The sequence below is a fragment of the Lethenteron reissneri genome, chromosome 45 (assembly GCF_015708825.2).
Source record: "Lethenteron reissneri isolate LAM-NWPU_2019-01 chromosome 45, ASM1570882v1, whole genome shotgun sequence".
In the NCBI taxonomy this organism is placed as follows: Eukaryota; Metazoa; Chordata; class Hyperoartia; order Petromyzontiformes; family Petromyzontidae; genus Lethenteron; species Lethenteron reissneri.
In genome coordinates this window covers 6449904-6464623 of record NC_083823.1, presented here as the reverse complement: position 1 = coordinate 6464623, position 14720 = coordinate 6449904, and the positions used below count along the sequence as shown (strand labels likewise).

The 14720-nt window shown below is 53.2% G+C and overlaps 1 protein-coding gene across 6 annotated transcripts in view; it reads left to right on the top strand.

Annotated features, from left to right (window-relative positions):
* LOC133353912 (nucleotide-binding oligomerization domain-containing protein 2-like) overlaps nucleotides 1–13879 on the top strand; it is a 28342-nt gene extending 14463 nt beyond the window's left edge. For 2 of the 6 annotated variants that reach the window (XM_061570421.1, XM_061570420.1), the window contains exons 8-13: nucleotides 1749–1832; nucleotides 3119–3202; nucleotides 8480–8563; nucleotides 9170–9253; nucleotides 11139–11222; nucleotides 12167–13879. In XM_061570421.1, coding sequence (XP_061426405.1) covers nucleotides 1749–1832; nucleotides 3119–3202; nucleotides 8480–8563; nucleotides 9170–9253; nucleotides 11139–11222; nucleotides 12167–12236 — 490 coding nt within the window. In that variant the 3' untranslated portion in view covers nucleotides 12237–13879. Of the gene's footprint in view, nucleotides 1–1748; nucleotides 1837–3118; nucleotides 3203–8479; nucleotides 8568–9169; nucleotides 9254–11138; nucleotides 11223–12166 lie in introns of those variants that run through there. The other 4 variants (XR_009756491.1, XM_061570422.1, XM_061570423.1 and 1 more) reach the window with 4 other exon arrangements.
* Nucleotides 13880–14720: the final 841 nt, after the last annotated feature.

The window sequence follows — 14720 nt, the reverse complement described above, 5'->3', positions numbered from 1 at the left end:
GCAACGTAGCACGGGGGAGGTCGTCCAATTCCCTGATCGCCGGAAACCATTGAGAGTTAATCCCGATAAGGGTTTCTCGGATAAAAACCGGCCGATCAGGTGATCTCCCCTTCCAGCTCTATGGGTGGGGGAAAATGCGTGCGGGTGTGTTCATGTGAGGTGAGGTGAGGGGGACGCGGGGTTGGCTCCATTGCTTGGTGGTGGCGAGGTCGGGGATTGGGCGCCTGCCGAACGGCTTCGTGGCGGCGGCATCACATAGATCCTCTGTGATAAAGTGTATTAATGGCGCGCCTATAGCAAGCCCTGGGCGGTCCGGAGTAAATACCCACGGAGCAGTGCCTAGCCTATCCCTATTCAATCCCTGAGTGCACTCTCCCCCCCAACTTCTCAGCTCGCAGACGTACTCGCTGTGTCTCACGGACACGGTGGGAATCGGAGGGACGAGGGTACGAGAGGTCTCTGCCTGGGGTCGAGTCGTAGCTGCACTCGCCAGCGTCCCTGGGACGCTGCGAGCGGCTGGGAGTCCGACCGGGTAGCCCAACGGTTGGAGGAGCACTGATCAACGTTTTTTCTCTTCCCTCCCTTTGTCCCCTCCCAATCCAAAAATCCAGGGTCCGTGGTGTTACCCTGTGCGGCCAATTGAGCGCCTACCTTTTGATTTTAAACCGATGCCCCGCCCTTATCTGGAACAATATCTTCCGGTGCGCCTTCAACCATTGTTTGCGCACCCGCCCTCCCCATCCCCGCCCCAACTGGTTTGGTCGGGTGGCCGTCCCGCGGAATACACAACTTTAGTCGGTCCAGGAATTTCCCTCCCACCTCCTCTCATGCGCTGCTCGCTGGGTGTTTGCCCCCGAGGCCTCATCTCCCTGTGCTGAGTGTTTTCATTGCGGGTTTCTCGGTGAGCTTCGTCTTGCCCATACAATTCTAAGCTAATGCACGGGGGCCGCAATGCAATTCGGCCTGGGGGGGGGTCTGCCAATCTCCTGGCACTGGGAAGCCGTGGGACATCCCCGCTAGGGGCCCCTCAGATAAAAACCCATGGTACCAGGTGACCCCCCACGAGACCCTACGTGGGTGCGTGTGTGTGTTTAGTGGGGGTGTGCGTGCATTCGTGTGGAGGGGTGCAAGGGGATAGCAGCGCCGGCGGAGTTGCTCCGTTGCTGTGGCACCACACACCTCCCCCGATCCTTATAACCTCTTCTCCTTTTCTCTAAATCTTAAATCTTGTGTCGGGTGGTTCCTACGGAGAATTTTGTTCTTTCCGGCTGCTTCTCCTCGCGCGTTTTTGTTGAATGTACATATAGAGTGCGTGCATGTATACACACGCACACATATTCAAGAGCTACCGGGAGTGGTGAAAAGCAGCGGTTTGTTTGGCAGATGCAGCGACTGCGTTGACCGCGACGCCTCTCTCTGTTTGTGTGTCCCCGAGCGCAAAGCCGTCCCTAGGGTATGGAGAATCGGGGCGACCGCCCCGGACCCCGCGCATTGGGGGGGGGGGGTGCTTTGGGTGTCGGGAGGGGCGCTTTGGGTGCGGGGGGGGGGCACGCTTTGGGTAGAAGGGGTGCCTCGCTTCGACATCACGGTGTTAGATGTAATAATTCCGTTTTAGTTTGAAGGGGTTGGGGGGGCCACGTGGTGTGATTTTCCCCCATGCCCCGCTCCCCCTCCCGCCCGCCCTATCGACAGCCCTGGCTCGCTGCTTGTCGCCTGTGACCCCCCTCCGCCCCCCCCCACCCCCTCAGGCTCGGCGGGAATGAGTTCACGGGAGCGGGCGCCGTGCTGCTGGCAGATGCGCTGAAGCGCAACCGCTCTGTAAAGATCGTCGGGTAAACTTTGTTTTTTAATTTAAATCTCTCTCGCCCGCGGTTTCCAAAGAAAAAGAACACCAACCAACCAATGAACCAGTTGCTCATGCGTGTGTGTGTGAGAGTGTGTGTGTGTAAGGTGTGTGTGTGTGTGGTGTGTGTGCGAGGTGTGTGTGAGAGTGTGTGGGGGAGCGGTTAGCGCTATGCTACGCTGCTAACCCGGCGATCCGAGTTCGGTTCTCGCTCACAGCCAACACCAGTTGCGATTATCTGAACCGGTCCTGGGCCTCCATCTAGGTCGACTCAGCCTCAAATGAGTACCTGGTGCGGTGTGTAAAAACATCGCCACTGGGGAGACAAAGGCGGCCAGGCATGGTGTTGGCCACCCACCCCCTCGTGTGCCGTGCCGGCCTTCATAAGTGCTCGCTAACAGCACTTGCCCTAACAGTGTATTGAGGCTATATGGGGGTCTTCGTCTTTGTGTAATGCTGATGAGGTGAGGACAGGCGGGAAGGTGGCGGCGGGGAGACACCGCCTAAAATAATGAAATAAAGGAGGCGGAAACGAGGCTGGGGATTGGAGGAGGACTGGAGGAGTGATTTGATAAGTGTGGGGGGCATGAGGGGGGGTTTAAGGGGGGTTATGAGAGAGGGGGGTTACGGGGTAGGGGCACGGGGTCAGAATGTTACAACAACAGACAATACAAAATGGCCAGGACACGTTTTATTTTTACAAACAACTGCTGAGCACACGGGGCCCAAAGGCCCAAAACTTCAAGCGGACAGCAAACAAACGACACTGTTAGAGGTGTAATAGAGTTATTTAACACGGTTAACACGTAGGCTTTGGGGATGGGCTGCGGGTGGAGTGGTTGGCACACTGAACTAAGAAATCTCGAGTTAAATTCCCGGCCATGGCGAACATTGTTGGCGAGCGATATCCAAATCGGTCTTGTGTCTCCCCCCTTCGCCAAACCCGCACTGACCGGCGTGGTGAAGCATGGTCAAACAACCTCCATTACCGACAACAGTAGTGGATTGATAAAGGACTGCAAGTGTCATTTTGTTTCATCGCAGCTTTAACGGCCACCGGTGGTACTTCCACTTGGAGTTTGCGTCTTCATGATAGCCTATTGTCAATCTACTGTTGGATGAGGGCCACCCCATGCTATCTCCACCCCTCTCAATTGTGCAATCTAAATCACACAGCACCTGCATGTCAAGCAATTTCTTTGTAATATAAAAAAAATCAGGTTTTAGCAAGCTGCGCGTAACCACCGCGGTTCTGTGCGTCGCTCTCTCCCCCAGTTTGTGGGGCAACGCGATCGGCGACCGGGGGGCCGTGGCGTTCGCAGAGGTGCTGGAGCAAAACACGCCGCTCGCCTGGCTCAGGTACCCGCGCCGTCCACCTCTGTTCCCACTGCGTCATCTCACCCCGTCTGAAGCTAAAAACGACGTCCTGTTTTGTTCGTTCTTCGTTTGTTTTGCCGCGAGTCTCGGTCCCGTGGACTTAACCCCTTTCCCGTTCCGATGACGTACGTGGGACATACGTGTACGTTATCGGAACGGAAGAAAACCTAAAATAAAATAACTTTATTGGGACAGGGGCTCCCACAAGGCTATGCGGGAGGACGTGTGCCACAGTTTGACGCCATCTATCGTAGAGTGCGCTCGTGTCGCTACAGTTCTCTGCAGCGAGTACAATGTCTTTAAAAACAACGGTGCTATGCCTCTCCAAATAACATGAAGGCTGAGCCGGTTGCGCGTTCCGAGGTTCAGCGGTGAACGTGACACCCACCCTGCAACCTGCAGACGTCTTGGAACCGAAAAGGTTTAACCTGCCGAGAGCTGGGTGGGTGGCTTATATTTCTACGTATGCAGTTAATTAGACAACACAACAGTTACATATGTAGTAAGTTTGAGTGGAACGTCCATCGGTCGCGACGGAGGCGGGAGTGGGCCGACAGCCCGGGGTTGGGCTTGTGTCTTGGCCCGCCAATCTTGTGGGCAAGTTGGTTCCCGCTGGGTCGGCCGTTGCGGGTGGCCGGGCCGATTTCACTCTTCGAGGCACCTGAGGGTGGGACAATAGGATCTGACCGAGAGTCTGCATTGGCGCAGCACCGCTCGCCCGACACGTCACGCTCTCGGCCCCCGAGATGTGTGGGAGGTGTGCATGGTTGTACGTAAGGTTTCAGGCGTTACGGGTGCACAAACCAACGGCGCTTGCCGTGTTGGATCTTGACGCACTGATTGCGGACAATGCGGACAATAACAACTGGGCCCCTCCAGGGCTTAAGCAGTTTTGAGGAAGTAGCCAGCGGCACTTGCGGGCAGTGGAGCCAGGCGCGGTCCCCTTCCGCCCAAACATGGCGGGACGTGCGGAGGTTCCGCAACCGCTCGTTAGCCAGCTGACGAGCTTCCGAGTTATTTTGAGCAGCCTCCCGGGCATCCACCAGACAACGTACATTAGCACGGATGTAGTCGGCAATTTTTGCCAAGGTGCGGGCTGCATCATGCGCAATTGGACGTCGATCGGAGGGCAAACCTCCCTACCATACATGAGGTAAAATGGCGAGTACCCCATGGCAGCATGGGGCGCCATTCTATAGGCGGCCAAGACACCAGTACGTGGAGATCCCAATCTGTCTGTGACTCAGACACCTGGTGGCTTAGCATGGAGGTGAGTGTCCTATGTAATCGCTCCACCATACCGTCGGTCTGGGGGTGATATGGCGAGTGTCCCCAGCAGGTCGCCCCCCATGGGCTATTTGATGGCGCAATGACATCGGCCGCCAACATATCGTTGATGGCCACCCGCACATGTTCCTTCTCGACTGGGCTCAACCGGAATGGGTTTTGACGAATTGGAGCGGCATCATCCATGTCGATGTGGTGGCTAAGCAATTTAGTACAGCCAATGTCGAATTTCCCTTGACTGAAAACGTTGGCGAAATTGCTCAGCAACGTATGTAATTTAGCATGCTGTAACGGTGACAAATCGGCACAACTGGAGCAAAGCGCGTCGAGCCAACCCGCTTCAGGACCCGGCTTGGATGTGGAAGGGGACACGTCGCCTACGTGACCCACCATCAAATCCCCCGATGGGGCCGGCGTCGCGTGAGCAAGCACCATCTTCTGAAGGATGACGGCCGTTTTCAACCCCGCGTTAAGGATCTAGATAAGGGCTCGCGGTCGCTTCGCATGAGCGTTTGTGTACACACGAGGTCCGACACCCGCGCCGTCGAACGCGAAGGCCCGATCACAACGGCCCCCATGAACGCGTCAGAGTCAAGAGGCCTCCGAAGCAGGTGGGGAACCAACATTTGAGACCCGGGAAGAGCCGGTGGTGAGCGAGGCCCTGCGGTCGGAGGTCCCGAAGTGCGGTGACGGGGGACCCGGCAGCCGGACGCCACATGGCCCCGAAGGCAGATGATGGATGCGCCGTCCTGGCGTGAGGTCGGCCGTTCCCGCTGGTGGTAGTCTCGCTGGGGTCGCCGGTCGGACGATCCGCGACTCCCCGATAATGATGGCCTGGTGAGGCTCCGATTCCACGTTGTGGCCCTGGCCGTCAGGTGGGCCCGCGCAGGCGGCGACGGTCATGTCCCCCTGGAGCTGCAGATGCGCTTGGATGCACCCGGCAGCGCGTAGAGACGTGAAGCCATCGTCGTCGGCCGCTGGCATAGCAACTCAAAGCTTGCGAGCCCAGCTCAGGAGCTTCTGCAGCACCAATGAGTCCATGGCGTCCTGATCCATATGAGGGTAGGCAACCCCTGCCATGGCCAGCAGCGCGCTGTGATACCCTAGTGCCGACTCCGAGGCCATCTTCGTCCTGACGTCGAAGCGGTGACACGCTTGGGATGGTGGCCCGTAAATCAGCCGCATCTGACAAAGGGCGTCTGTCAGCGTAGCTCACTTCGCCCATGAAACTGTCAGGAAAGCGGCAAGGCCGTTGTCATCCAGCATGGCCGGGAGGGCACGGAACCCCTCAGCCACTGACCAGCCGGACGTCTCTATGTGGGAGACAAACCGGCATTCGAATGCCGCCGAGTTGCCGCCGGCCGCAGAGTATGCCTTCAGCTCCGGCAGCCGTTGCTGGATGTGAAGCGTGCGTCCGTCGGCCGGCGACATGGATGAAGCTGTCCCGCATCACCAGCGCTGGCCAAGATGTCGCCCGGCGGTGAAGGTCGTAGTGCTGATGACGCGGTGTCGGTTGGTTGGACCCCGCTGAGCCCAGAAATGACGTGGCTCCCAGCGGCCACTGCGCCCCCCAGCGGAAGTATCCCCCAAAATGGCGGGAGTTTCAAAATTTATGGCGGGAACGGCGGTGGCGGTGTCGGTTAGGTGCTGCGCCATCTCCCTCCCTCCCGCTGCAGCCTCTGAGCGACGTATGTCGCCCAGGATGGAGGCAGTAGCGTGGAGCAGCTCCGTGAGCCGGAGAAGCGCTTCCTGCAGCGGAGCTCCCGATGATGGAGGAGGGGCGGGCGGTTGAACGGACGACCGCTCAGCCGGCAGTGCAGCGCCATTGTCGGCCGGAGTCACCGGCCCCGCAGCTGCACGCTTGCCGAAGTCGCCGTCTGGGCTCTGGGTATGTGATTTACCCCGCGTCTCCATGGCCACTTCTAACACCAAATGTAGTGAGTTCTGGAGACGCTGGTAGAGGCGACACGTTTATTACAACGCACAACAGCAACAAACCTTATACAGACTAGGGACACAGCCTACGTCTAGCGTGCCTGACACCGGCTACGCTCTCAGGTTCTCCGGCTATGATTTACCTAGGGGAGGCTATCTGACCCGTCCCAGCCAAGGTGCGAGTCCAGACCACTGGCTTCCTTGGACCTGGCCCTTACAAAGACGTCAGGCCGGGATTCCCAGGGTCTCACCACTGGCCCCCACAGAGCCCCGGCCCTTACAAGGACAGCGGGGCTAGGGGTCCAAGGTCCAAAGCTGGCTGGTCTTCTGGCTTCTGTCTTGGACTGGCCCCGAACCTCTGGAGAGGTCCGTTTTTATACACCTTCCCCACCGAGGGGCGGGGCTGCGTGGGATCCTGGAACACCCCGCAGCCCCCTCCCGTTGGGAGGGGCCCTGGCAGAGGTCGCAATCGGGTACCCGATACCCGTACCCTACCCGATACCCGGCTACCCGTACCCGGCTGGGTACGGGCACGGGTACCCGTTTGCGACCCTGGTGCGGCCGGGTACGGGTACCGGTAGCTGCACGTGACTCACCCCAACCAATGAGTGAGAAGGCCGTGAGTCACTGGTGAGTAACCGTTTGTCACTCATTTCCCAACGTCGTCTTACAATTCAGGTTCCTAGAATCAACCCACCCGCGCCTGCAACATGGCTTCATCCCAGAGGTCGCAATCGGGTACCCGATACCCGTACCCGTACAGGTACGGGTACCCGTTTGCGACCCTGGTGCGGCCGGGTACGGGTACGGGTAAGGAATCAAAACCCGTTTGCGACCTCTGGCCCTGGGGGATCACAGAACACTCCGCAGCCCCCTCTCGTTGGGAGGGGCAGTGGGGGATCCCAGAACACCCCGCAGCAACTCCCCTGTACCGCCCTTGATGGGCCCTGTCCACCACTGCAGGTAAGTGTGGCCCATCTACGGCGCTACACATACATAAAGTGTCTTCCTCACTTATTCGTTTGTTCCATTGCTTAAGGTTTATACATTCGTGTCGAAGTTGGGGAGTGAGCGAGCGGATGATTTCAGGAGTAGCCTCGTGGTGAATAGCTGAAATTCTAACACGTAAGCTTTCGCGACCAATATTATTAATTGATAAAGGTTTTTGGGTTAGATCGCGTCAGTATAAATGTGCAGAAACCCTCCACCACCTGACACGGCCAATCAGTAATGGATTTGTCACGTAAACAAAACAACAAATAGTTACACTTCAGCCCACCGGCGGGTTGAGTGAATCCACAACATTTACAATTTGAGTACGACGTTTCACTGGCAATTACAACCAGGATCATCGGGCGATTTGCCAGAATAGTGAAGCCATCCACCTGCTTCCGATCTTATATAGTGCAGGACGACGTCATATACATAAACAGACTAACAGACTCATAGACCCACATATAAACCCATTGGTGAATAATTAGAATTGGGCAGTGACGTTACTATGCGGTCTACAGTTTGAGATTTTGACTTGTGTTAATTCATACACCATACACACAGACTCACACACACCTATTGAATGTCTGAAAATCTTCGAGCAAATGATTGAAGGGCGCGATGGTGTTACTATGTAGCCCATGGGCTGAGAATGGTGGCCGCAGTTGCACTGGGAGCTACTTTTAATTGTCCATCGGTGTAGGAGGAGATAGCCGCACCTGCCGTTTGATGTTCCCGATGCGGCTCAATATAGACCATTCTTTACGGGGCAATTTATAGGAAAAACAAGGTTCTATTTCATTAACAGTCGCTGCTCCTCCTGCTCAGAGCGCAGGTTCAGCAGGGGTTGGATAACTGTGGTCACACGTGGGTTGGAGCTGCAAGTTCCTCCAAGTCGATTTTGTTCAAGCTAGATGAGAACTCAAACGACCAGGATGAGTCTCACCTGCAGCAGTTGCATCGGCCACTCACCCGGTTCAACAAATTGAACGTGAACCTTGAATCTCTGCTATTAATGTTCTGTGTGTGTGTCCTGTGCAACAGCCTGGTGGGCAATGGCATTGGCAATGAAGGCGTCAGACGACTTTCCGAGGCTCTTCTCAAGAACTCCATCCTGCAGGATCTCTGGTTGGTATGCAGGACTTGCCGTATTTTACCTGGGATACGTGTGATGGCTCTCATCTGAATAAGCACCTTTGCCAGGATGAGGATTGTTTTTACTTTCGAGTAGAGCGAGTGTTGAAAAATAGTGCAGTAATTAGAACATTGTGAAATGTACCGAGAAACCCTGGTACGATTTTCCAGATTTGTAACACACATTGTACTAAGCACTGCGTTAAACCACTCCCCAACATATTCGAATTGAGCAGAGCCAATTCTCACGGGCACTATATGAAGTGCGTGTCGTGACCATGCGAACGATGCTGAACTGATTAATCGATCCAATTCACACGTCTATCCCATTGACAAGTCTACCCAATTAACCAATTCTCACGGGCACGATATGAAGCATGTGCTGTGATCGTACGAACGACGTTGAAATGATGCATCATTAACGAGTCTATCCAATTGACCATTTCTCACAGGCACGATTTGAAGCATCCTAAGAATGACGTTGAACTAATGCATGGTTGACACCGTCTGTCCACCGCCAAATCCTGGTGGCCTTTCCCCAGCGAGCGGCGTTCCAGAGCTCCGTGACGAGGGATTTCATTTTGTGTCCGGTCGAGGCAGGCTCGGGGAGAACTCCCTGACGGACGAGGAGGCCCTCATCCTCGCCGACGTCATCCGTGGAAAAATGCACCTCGAGCAGCTGTGGTGAGAATGCTGCCCCTGTGCGTGAATCCCTTGTAAATATTTCATCGAGGCCTTGGGGCCAGAGTGCAGAACGACGTAAGGTGTCTAAGCCCTTTCCCGTTCCAATGACATGTGTACGTCGTCATATTTTCTTTCGATTCGTACGTCATTGGAACGGCACAAGTAGAAAAATAAAATAGCTTTTTTGGTACCAAGGCTCCCACAAGGCCATGCGGGAGGGTGTGCAGCACAGTTTGACGCCAGCTATCGCTTCGGATATTTGCGGTGAGTGCAATGTATTGAAAAACAACGGCGCTCTGCTTCTCTAAATAAAATGAGCGGTTAAGCTGCCTTCACGTTCCGAGATTCAGTGGTAAATTGGACACCTACCCTGCAACTTGCAGTAATCTCGGAATGGGCAAGGTTAAGAATGTCGCAATGTTAATTTAACATCGGTCGTTACTCCCAAGTAATAGAGAGTTGCGATGTCGGGCATCAAAAAGTCATGACTGCCCTCTTGACAGTGCCACGGCTGAATGGGAGCACGTTCGCCGCTTTTTTCAGGTGCTCACGGTTCTAATCAAGCACCTGCCCTGGTTATTATTTCAAGTGTAAGAACCTTGATAGTAACTGTGCGCCGTCTGCTTCACAGTGAACGCTAGAGATCCAGTGACGTCGTTTGTAAGAGTGGGCCACTGTTGTGCTGGCGTCAGGGTCCAAATTTGCCAAATTCAAAGATTACACGGCAAATTACTTAACTGAGATTATACAATGCAATCATCGCCATCTACTGGCAGACTAATGAGACTGTATCCCGGTCCTATCAGATTATTAAACAAAATCTTCTCGATAAAGGAATACCTTAATCTGTATGTTTCAAAAATCTATAGGGTACTTCCCAACAAGGTAGAACACTGAAATTTGGTATAGGTAGCTTTTAGGACCCAAACAATAGGAAACATCTGAACATCCTAGATCTTTTATTTGAAGGCCCCCAAATCTCGATTTTAAGTGCCCAACAAACATGTTTGTGCATGTCATTTAGAAACTGTTCTAACAGCAGTGCGTTCTGACTGTGGTGGTACCTGCTATGGTTACAGCAGTGCATACCGACTGTGGTGGTACCTGCTATCACTACAGTAGTATATGCTGACTCTATAGCAGTATTTATCGACTCTATAGCACAAAGTACTCACCTGACAGAGTGGCGTGGTGAGGCCTAGATTGTCCTGCCGGCCGAGGTGGCACCTTGGCAGGCTGGGGCTGGGCTGCTACCCCTGACCCCCGCCCCCAGCCACGATCGCTCCGGCCGCTTTGCAGTAATATCTACGGCCTATAGTGGGAGCATCTAGCGACTGTATATATTAGTAACTGGATGCATCGGGTAGGGGGGACATCACACAGTGGAGATTTAAGCTCAGAGTTTAGTGTATTTTTAAAGCATTTTTAACGTGAAAGAAATAGTCCCCCTCACTCCCACCGAAAGCGTGCGACTTGGCATGGGCTGTCCCCCCACCAAAGGCATATGAGTTGGTATGGTCGTGCACGCGTCATAAATAAATAAATAGAGCTAAAACTTTTGCACTAAATCGCTAATTTAACTTTTTTAAATTGACGGATGTGAAAAAGGAATAGCGCTTGCTCACTGCGGGGCTTACGGCGTGGTACCTGGCTATTTTTATTTAACATAAACCCCACTATTGGAGAGCCAAATCCTTCGCAAGCGCGTGAACACACAAAAAGCCACAAACCGATAAACATAACTTTTTTTTACTTTTATATAGATAGATACTACTGGTCGGTAATTTCGATTAACAGTTATTTCGGCTAACAGTAGTTTTCCTGGAACGTATTAAAAATAACGTTAACCGAAGAGCGACTGTAATGTATTCATCTCCCCGTTTAGGTTGAACAAAAATAAATTTACCGTGCTCGGCGCCGAGGCCATCGCTTCTGCCCTCAAAGACAACACCTGCTTGAAGTGTGTCGTGTGAGTAGACATTTAAATGTGGTCATCATCACCATCGTGCAACTCCTTGATTTGCAACTATGTCTCTGTCAATCGTACGATAAAAAAAAGCTTTATGAAACGTTTTATTTTACCAGGAAAGACCCACTGAGCTATATAGCTCTATTTTAGATGCAATCTGGGCCACAAATGATATCTCATAAGTGACTTATCATGTGTGAATTTATCACAGCCAAATATTCTAAACGTGTGTTTGTAAACGTGGAGGGGAAAACCGGAAAACCCAGAGAGAAATCAACGCGACCACGGGAATAACATGGAAACTCCAAATATACAGGTGTCAGGGTCGGCATCAAACCCACGACCTCCTCCTGGAAACCTAGCGAGGTAGTTAACATTTTGCCACCTTGGCGCCCCATCACCATCTGACAGGACCCCCAATACAAAGGAAGTTACTCACGGCTCTGTGCTTGGCCCTATCCAGTTTTCTCTGTACGTCCTTTAAGACCCTGCACTCGCTCTGTACAATGTTGGCCTTCACGTGTCTTTGTCTTGTTGTTGCTGCTGTTGCTGCTGTGTTCGTACGCCGCGGATCTCCATTGTAAAATAGCAGATATCTGGCTAAATGGGATCAACCGTGTAACAAATGAAATAAACTAAAATTATCAGTCATGTTCAATCCACTGCTGGGTGAAGGCTCCCCCCCACCCTAAACCGCCACCACCTTTCGCGATAATGCGATGTAATAATAAAGATGTAGCAAACGTATGATAAATTAACTATAGGGCATTCCCATGGCATGGTACATATCTGCGTGAATGTCCAAAGTTATACATTTGCTGTTCGTATACAATAATGCTGCGGTGTTATAGAAGAGGTGTGTGTGTATTCTTACGAAACATTTATTTCTGTACGTCTTCTCGCGTATGTTAAAGCAACCGGTAACGTTTTGCCTCTCGTTACAGGTTGAGGGATAATGATATCCCTTACGACGAATACGTGAAGATCCAAGAAAAAGACGGCAGAATAGAGTAGTAGCGCAGACCACTTGTCGACATTTTGTTACATTGAAATTCAAATTGCGACAAATGCCGGCGGCAGCTGTTTACGAGTTTTGCCGGACGTCAGTGTCATCTGTTGATACCCAAGCGGGGGTGAATGCACTTTTTTGTTTTTACACTAACTCAACTTGCACTAAAAAGACGTACAAGACCAAAGCCATAGCCACTCGTTTGTGTAATGGGTTCCGGAGACACTTGCAGAGGCGACTCTTTCTTACAACACACCACACCCACAGTCCTGATCCAGCCTAGGGACACAGCCTACTCCTAGCGTGCCTGACATTGGTTACGCTCTCGGGTCCTCCGGCTATGATTACCCTAGGGGAGGCTACCTAACCCGACCCAGCCAAGGTGCGGGTCTAGACTCTGGCTTCCTTGGACCTCGCCCTTACAAGGGTGTCGGGCCGGGAGTCCCAGAGTCCCACCACTGGCCCGCACAGCGTCCCGGCCCTTACAAGGACAGCGGGGCGAGGGGGTCCAGGGTCCTAAGCTGGCTGGTCTTGGTTCTTTGGCTGCGACTGGTCCAGATCGGCTGGGGAAGTCCCCTTTTATGCCCCTTGCCCATCGAGGAGTGGGGCTGCGTGAGATCCCAGAACCACCTTAGCCCCCCCCCCCCTCGTTGGTGGCGCCGAGGGGCTTATCTGTCTGGGATCTTGAGCCCCCAGCGGCGAGGGGCTTAGCTGTCTAGGATCCTGAGCCCCCAGCAGCCCCTCCCCTCTTAGGCTGACACAGCAGCCCCTCCCCTGGCGGTACGAGGTACCCCCTGTGGATGGGCCCCGTCTACCGCTGCCGGTAAGTGTGGTCCATCTACGTCACTACACATACACAGACACTAAGGTATTGTGAAAGCCCAGTGGGCTCTGTAGTTGTATCTACTGACTGTACAGTATAGTATCTACTGAGCCAGTAGTAGATACTGACTGTATAGTAGTATTTACTGACTGTAGCAGTATTTACTGACCGTAGTGGTATATATTGACTGTTTTAGTATCTACTAACTCTATATATCAGTAACTACCAACTCGATAGCAATGTAGTGACTTGCAGCGTCACTACATTGTACACACACACACGTGTGACGTAACTATGCATGGGAGCGTCACTACCAGACGGGTCTACATACCCAGACATGACGTCATCCCGTCTGGAGGCGGGAATGACGTCAGGGCCGGTTCAAGGATCTGGAGGCCGTAGGTGAGGCCACGGGGGTTGTGTAAGGCTGTGACACTCTGAGTGAACCCAGCTGGACACGTGACCGGCACAAGGTGGAGGCCGGGGGCCCGGGGGGCACCTCGGGGGGCCACGTGGACAGACGAGCAGCTTCGAGAGGATTCTCGAAGGAAGGCGTGACCGGGGTGGGGGCCCGGACACGCCAAGGCCCATATAAGCAGCCTCCTCACCGGGTTCGAGGCTGCCCGTGTCAAGAAAGAAGATGCATCGTGAATATGCCTCGTGAAGAGTCAAGCATCCAGTCAGCTGACCAGCCAGTAGCCCACCTGGCTGGGTCATGCTAGTTGTATTAGAGAGTCTGTGTGAGTGATGGTGTGTGTTAGTTAGAATAGGTCGGTGGTCACAACCCTATGTTAAGGAGCGTTCTGTTAACAATAAATAGTGTTGCCTCCCAAGACGTTGTGTTCGCCTATTTTTTAGCCCATTACAACAGTATCTAGTATCACTAGAGCAGTGCATACTGACTGTGGTGGTACCTGCTATCAATACAGCAGTGTATACCAACTGTGGTGGAACCTATCAGAGCAGCAGTGCATACTGACTGTGGTGGATCCTGCTATCACTGCAGCAGTGCATACTCACTGTGGTGGGACCTGCTATGACTACAGCAGTGCATACCGACTGTGGTGGTACCTGCTTCACTACAGCAGTGCATACTGACTGTGGTGGTACCTGCTATGATTACAGCAATGCATACCGACTGTGGTGGTTCCTGCTTTCTCTACAGCAGTGCATACTGACTGTGGTGGCATCCTGCTATAGCGACAGCAGTGCATACTGATTGTGGTGGTACCCAATTTCACTACAGCAGTGTATACCGACTGGTGTAACTGCTTTAACTACAGCAGTGCATACCGACTGTGGTGGAACCTGCTATGATTACAGCAGTGCATACTGACTGTGGTGGTACCTGCTTTAACTACAATGCATACTGACTGTGGTGGTACCTGCTATGATTACAGCAGTGCATACTGCTGTGGTGGTACCTGCTTTCACTATAGCAGTGCATGCTTTGTTGATACCTGCTATGATTACAGTAGTGCATACTGACTGTGGCGGTACCTGCTATGATTACAGCAGTGCATACTGACAGTGGTGGTGCCTGCTATGATAACAGCAGTGCATACTGACTGTGGTGGTACCTGCTATGATTACAGCAGTGCATACCGACTTTGGGTCCGTCCCTGCTATGATGACAGCAGTGCATACTGTGGTGATACCTGCTTTC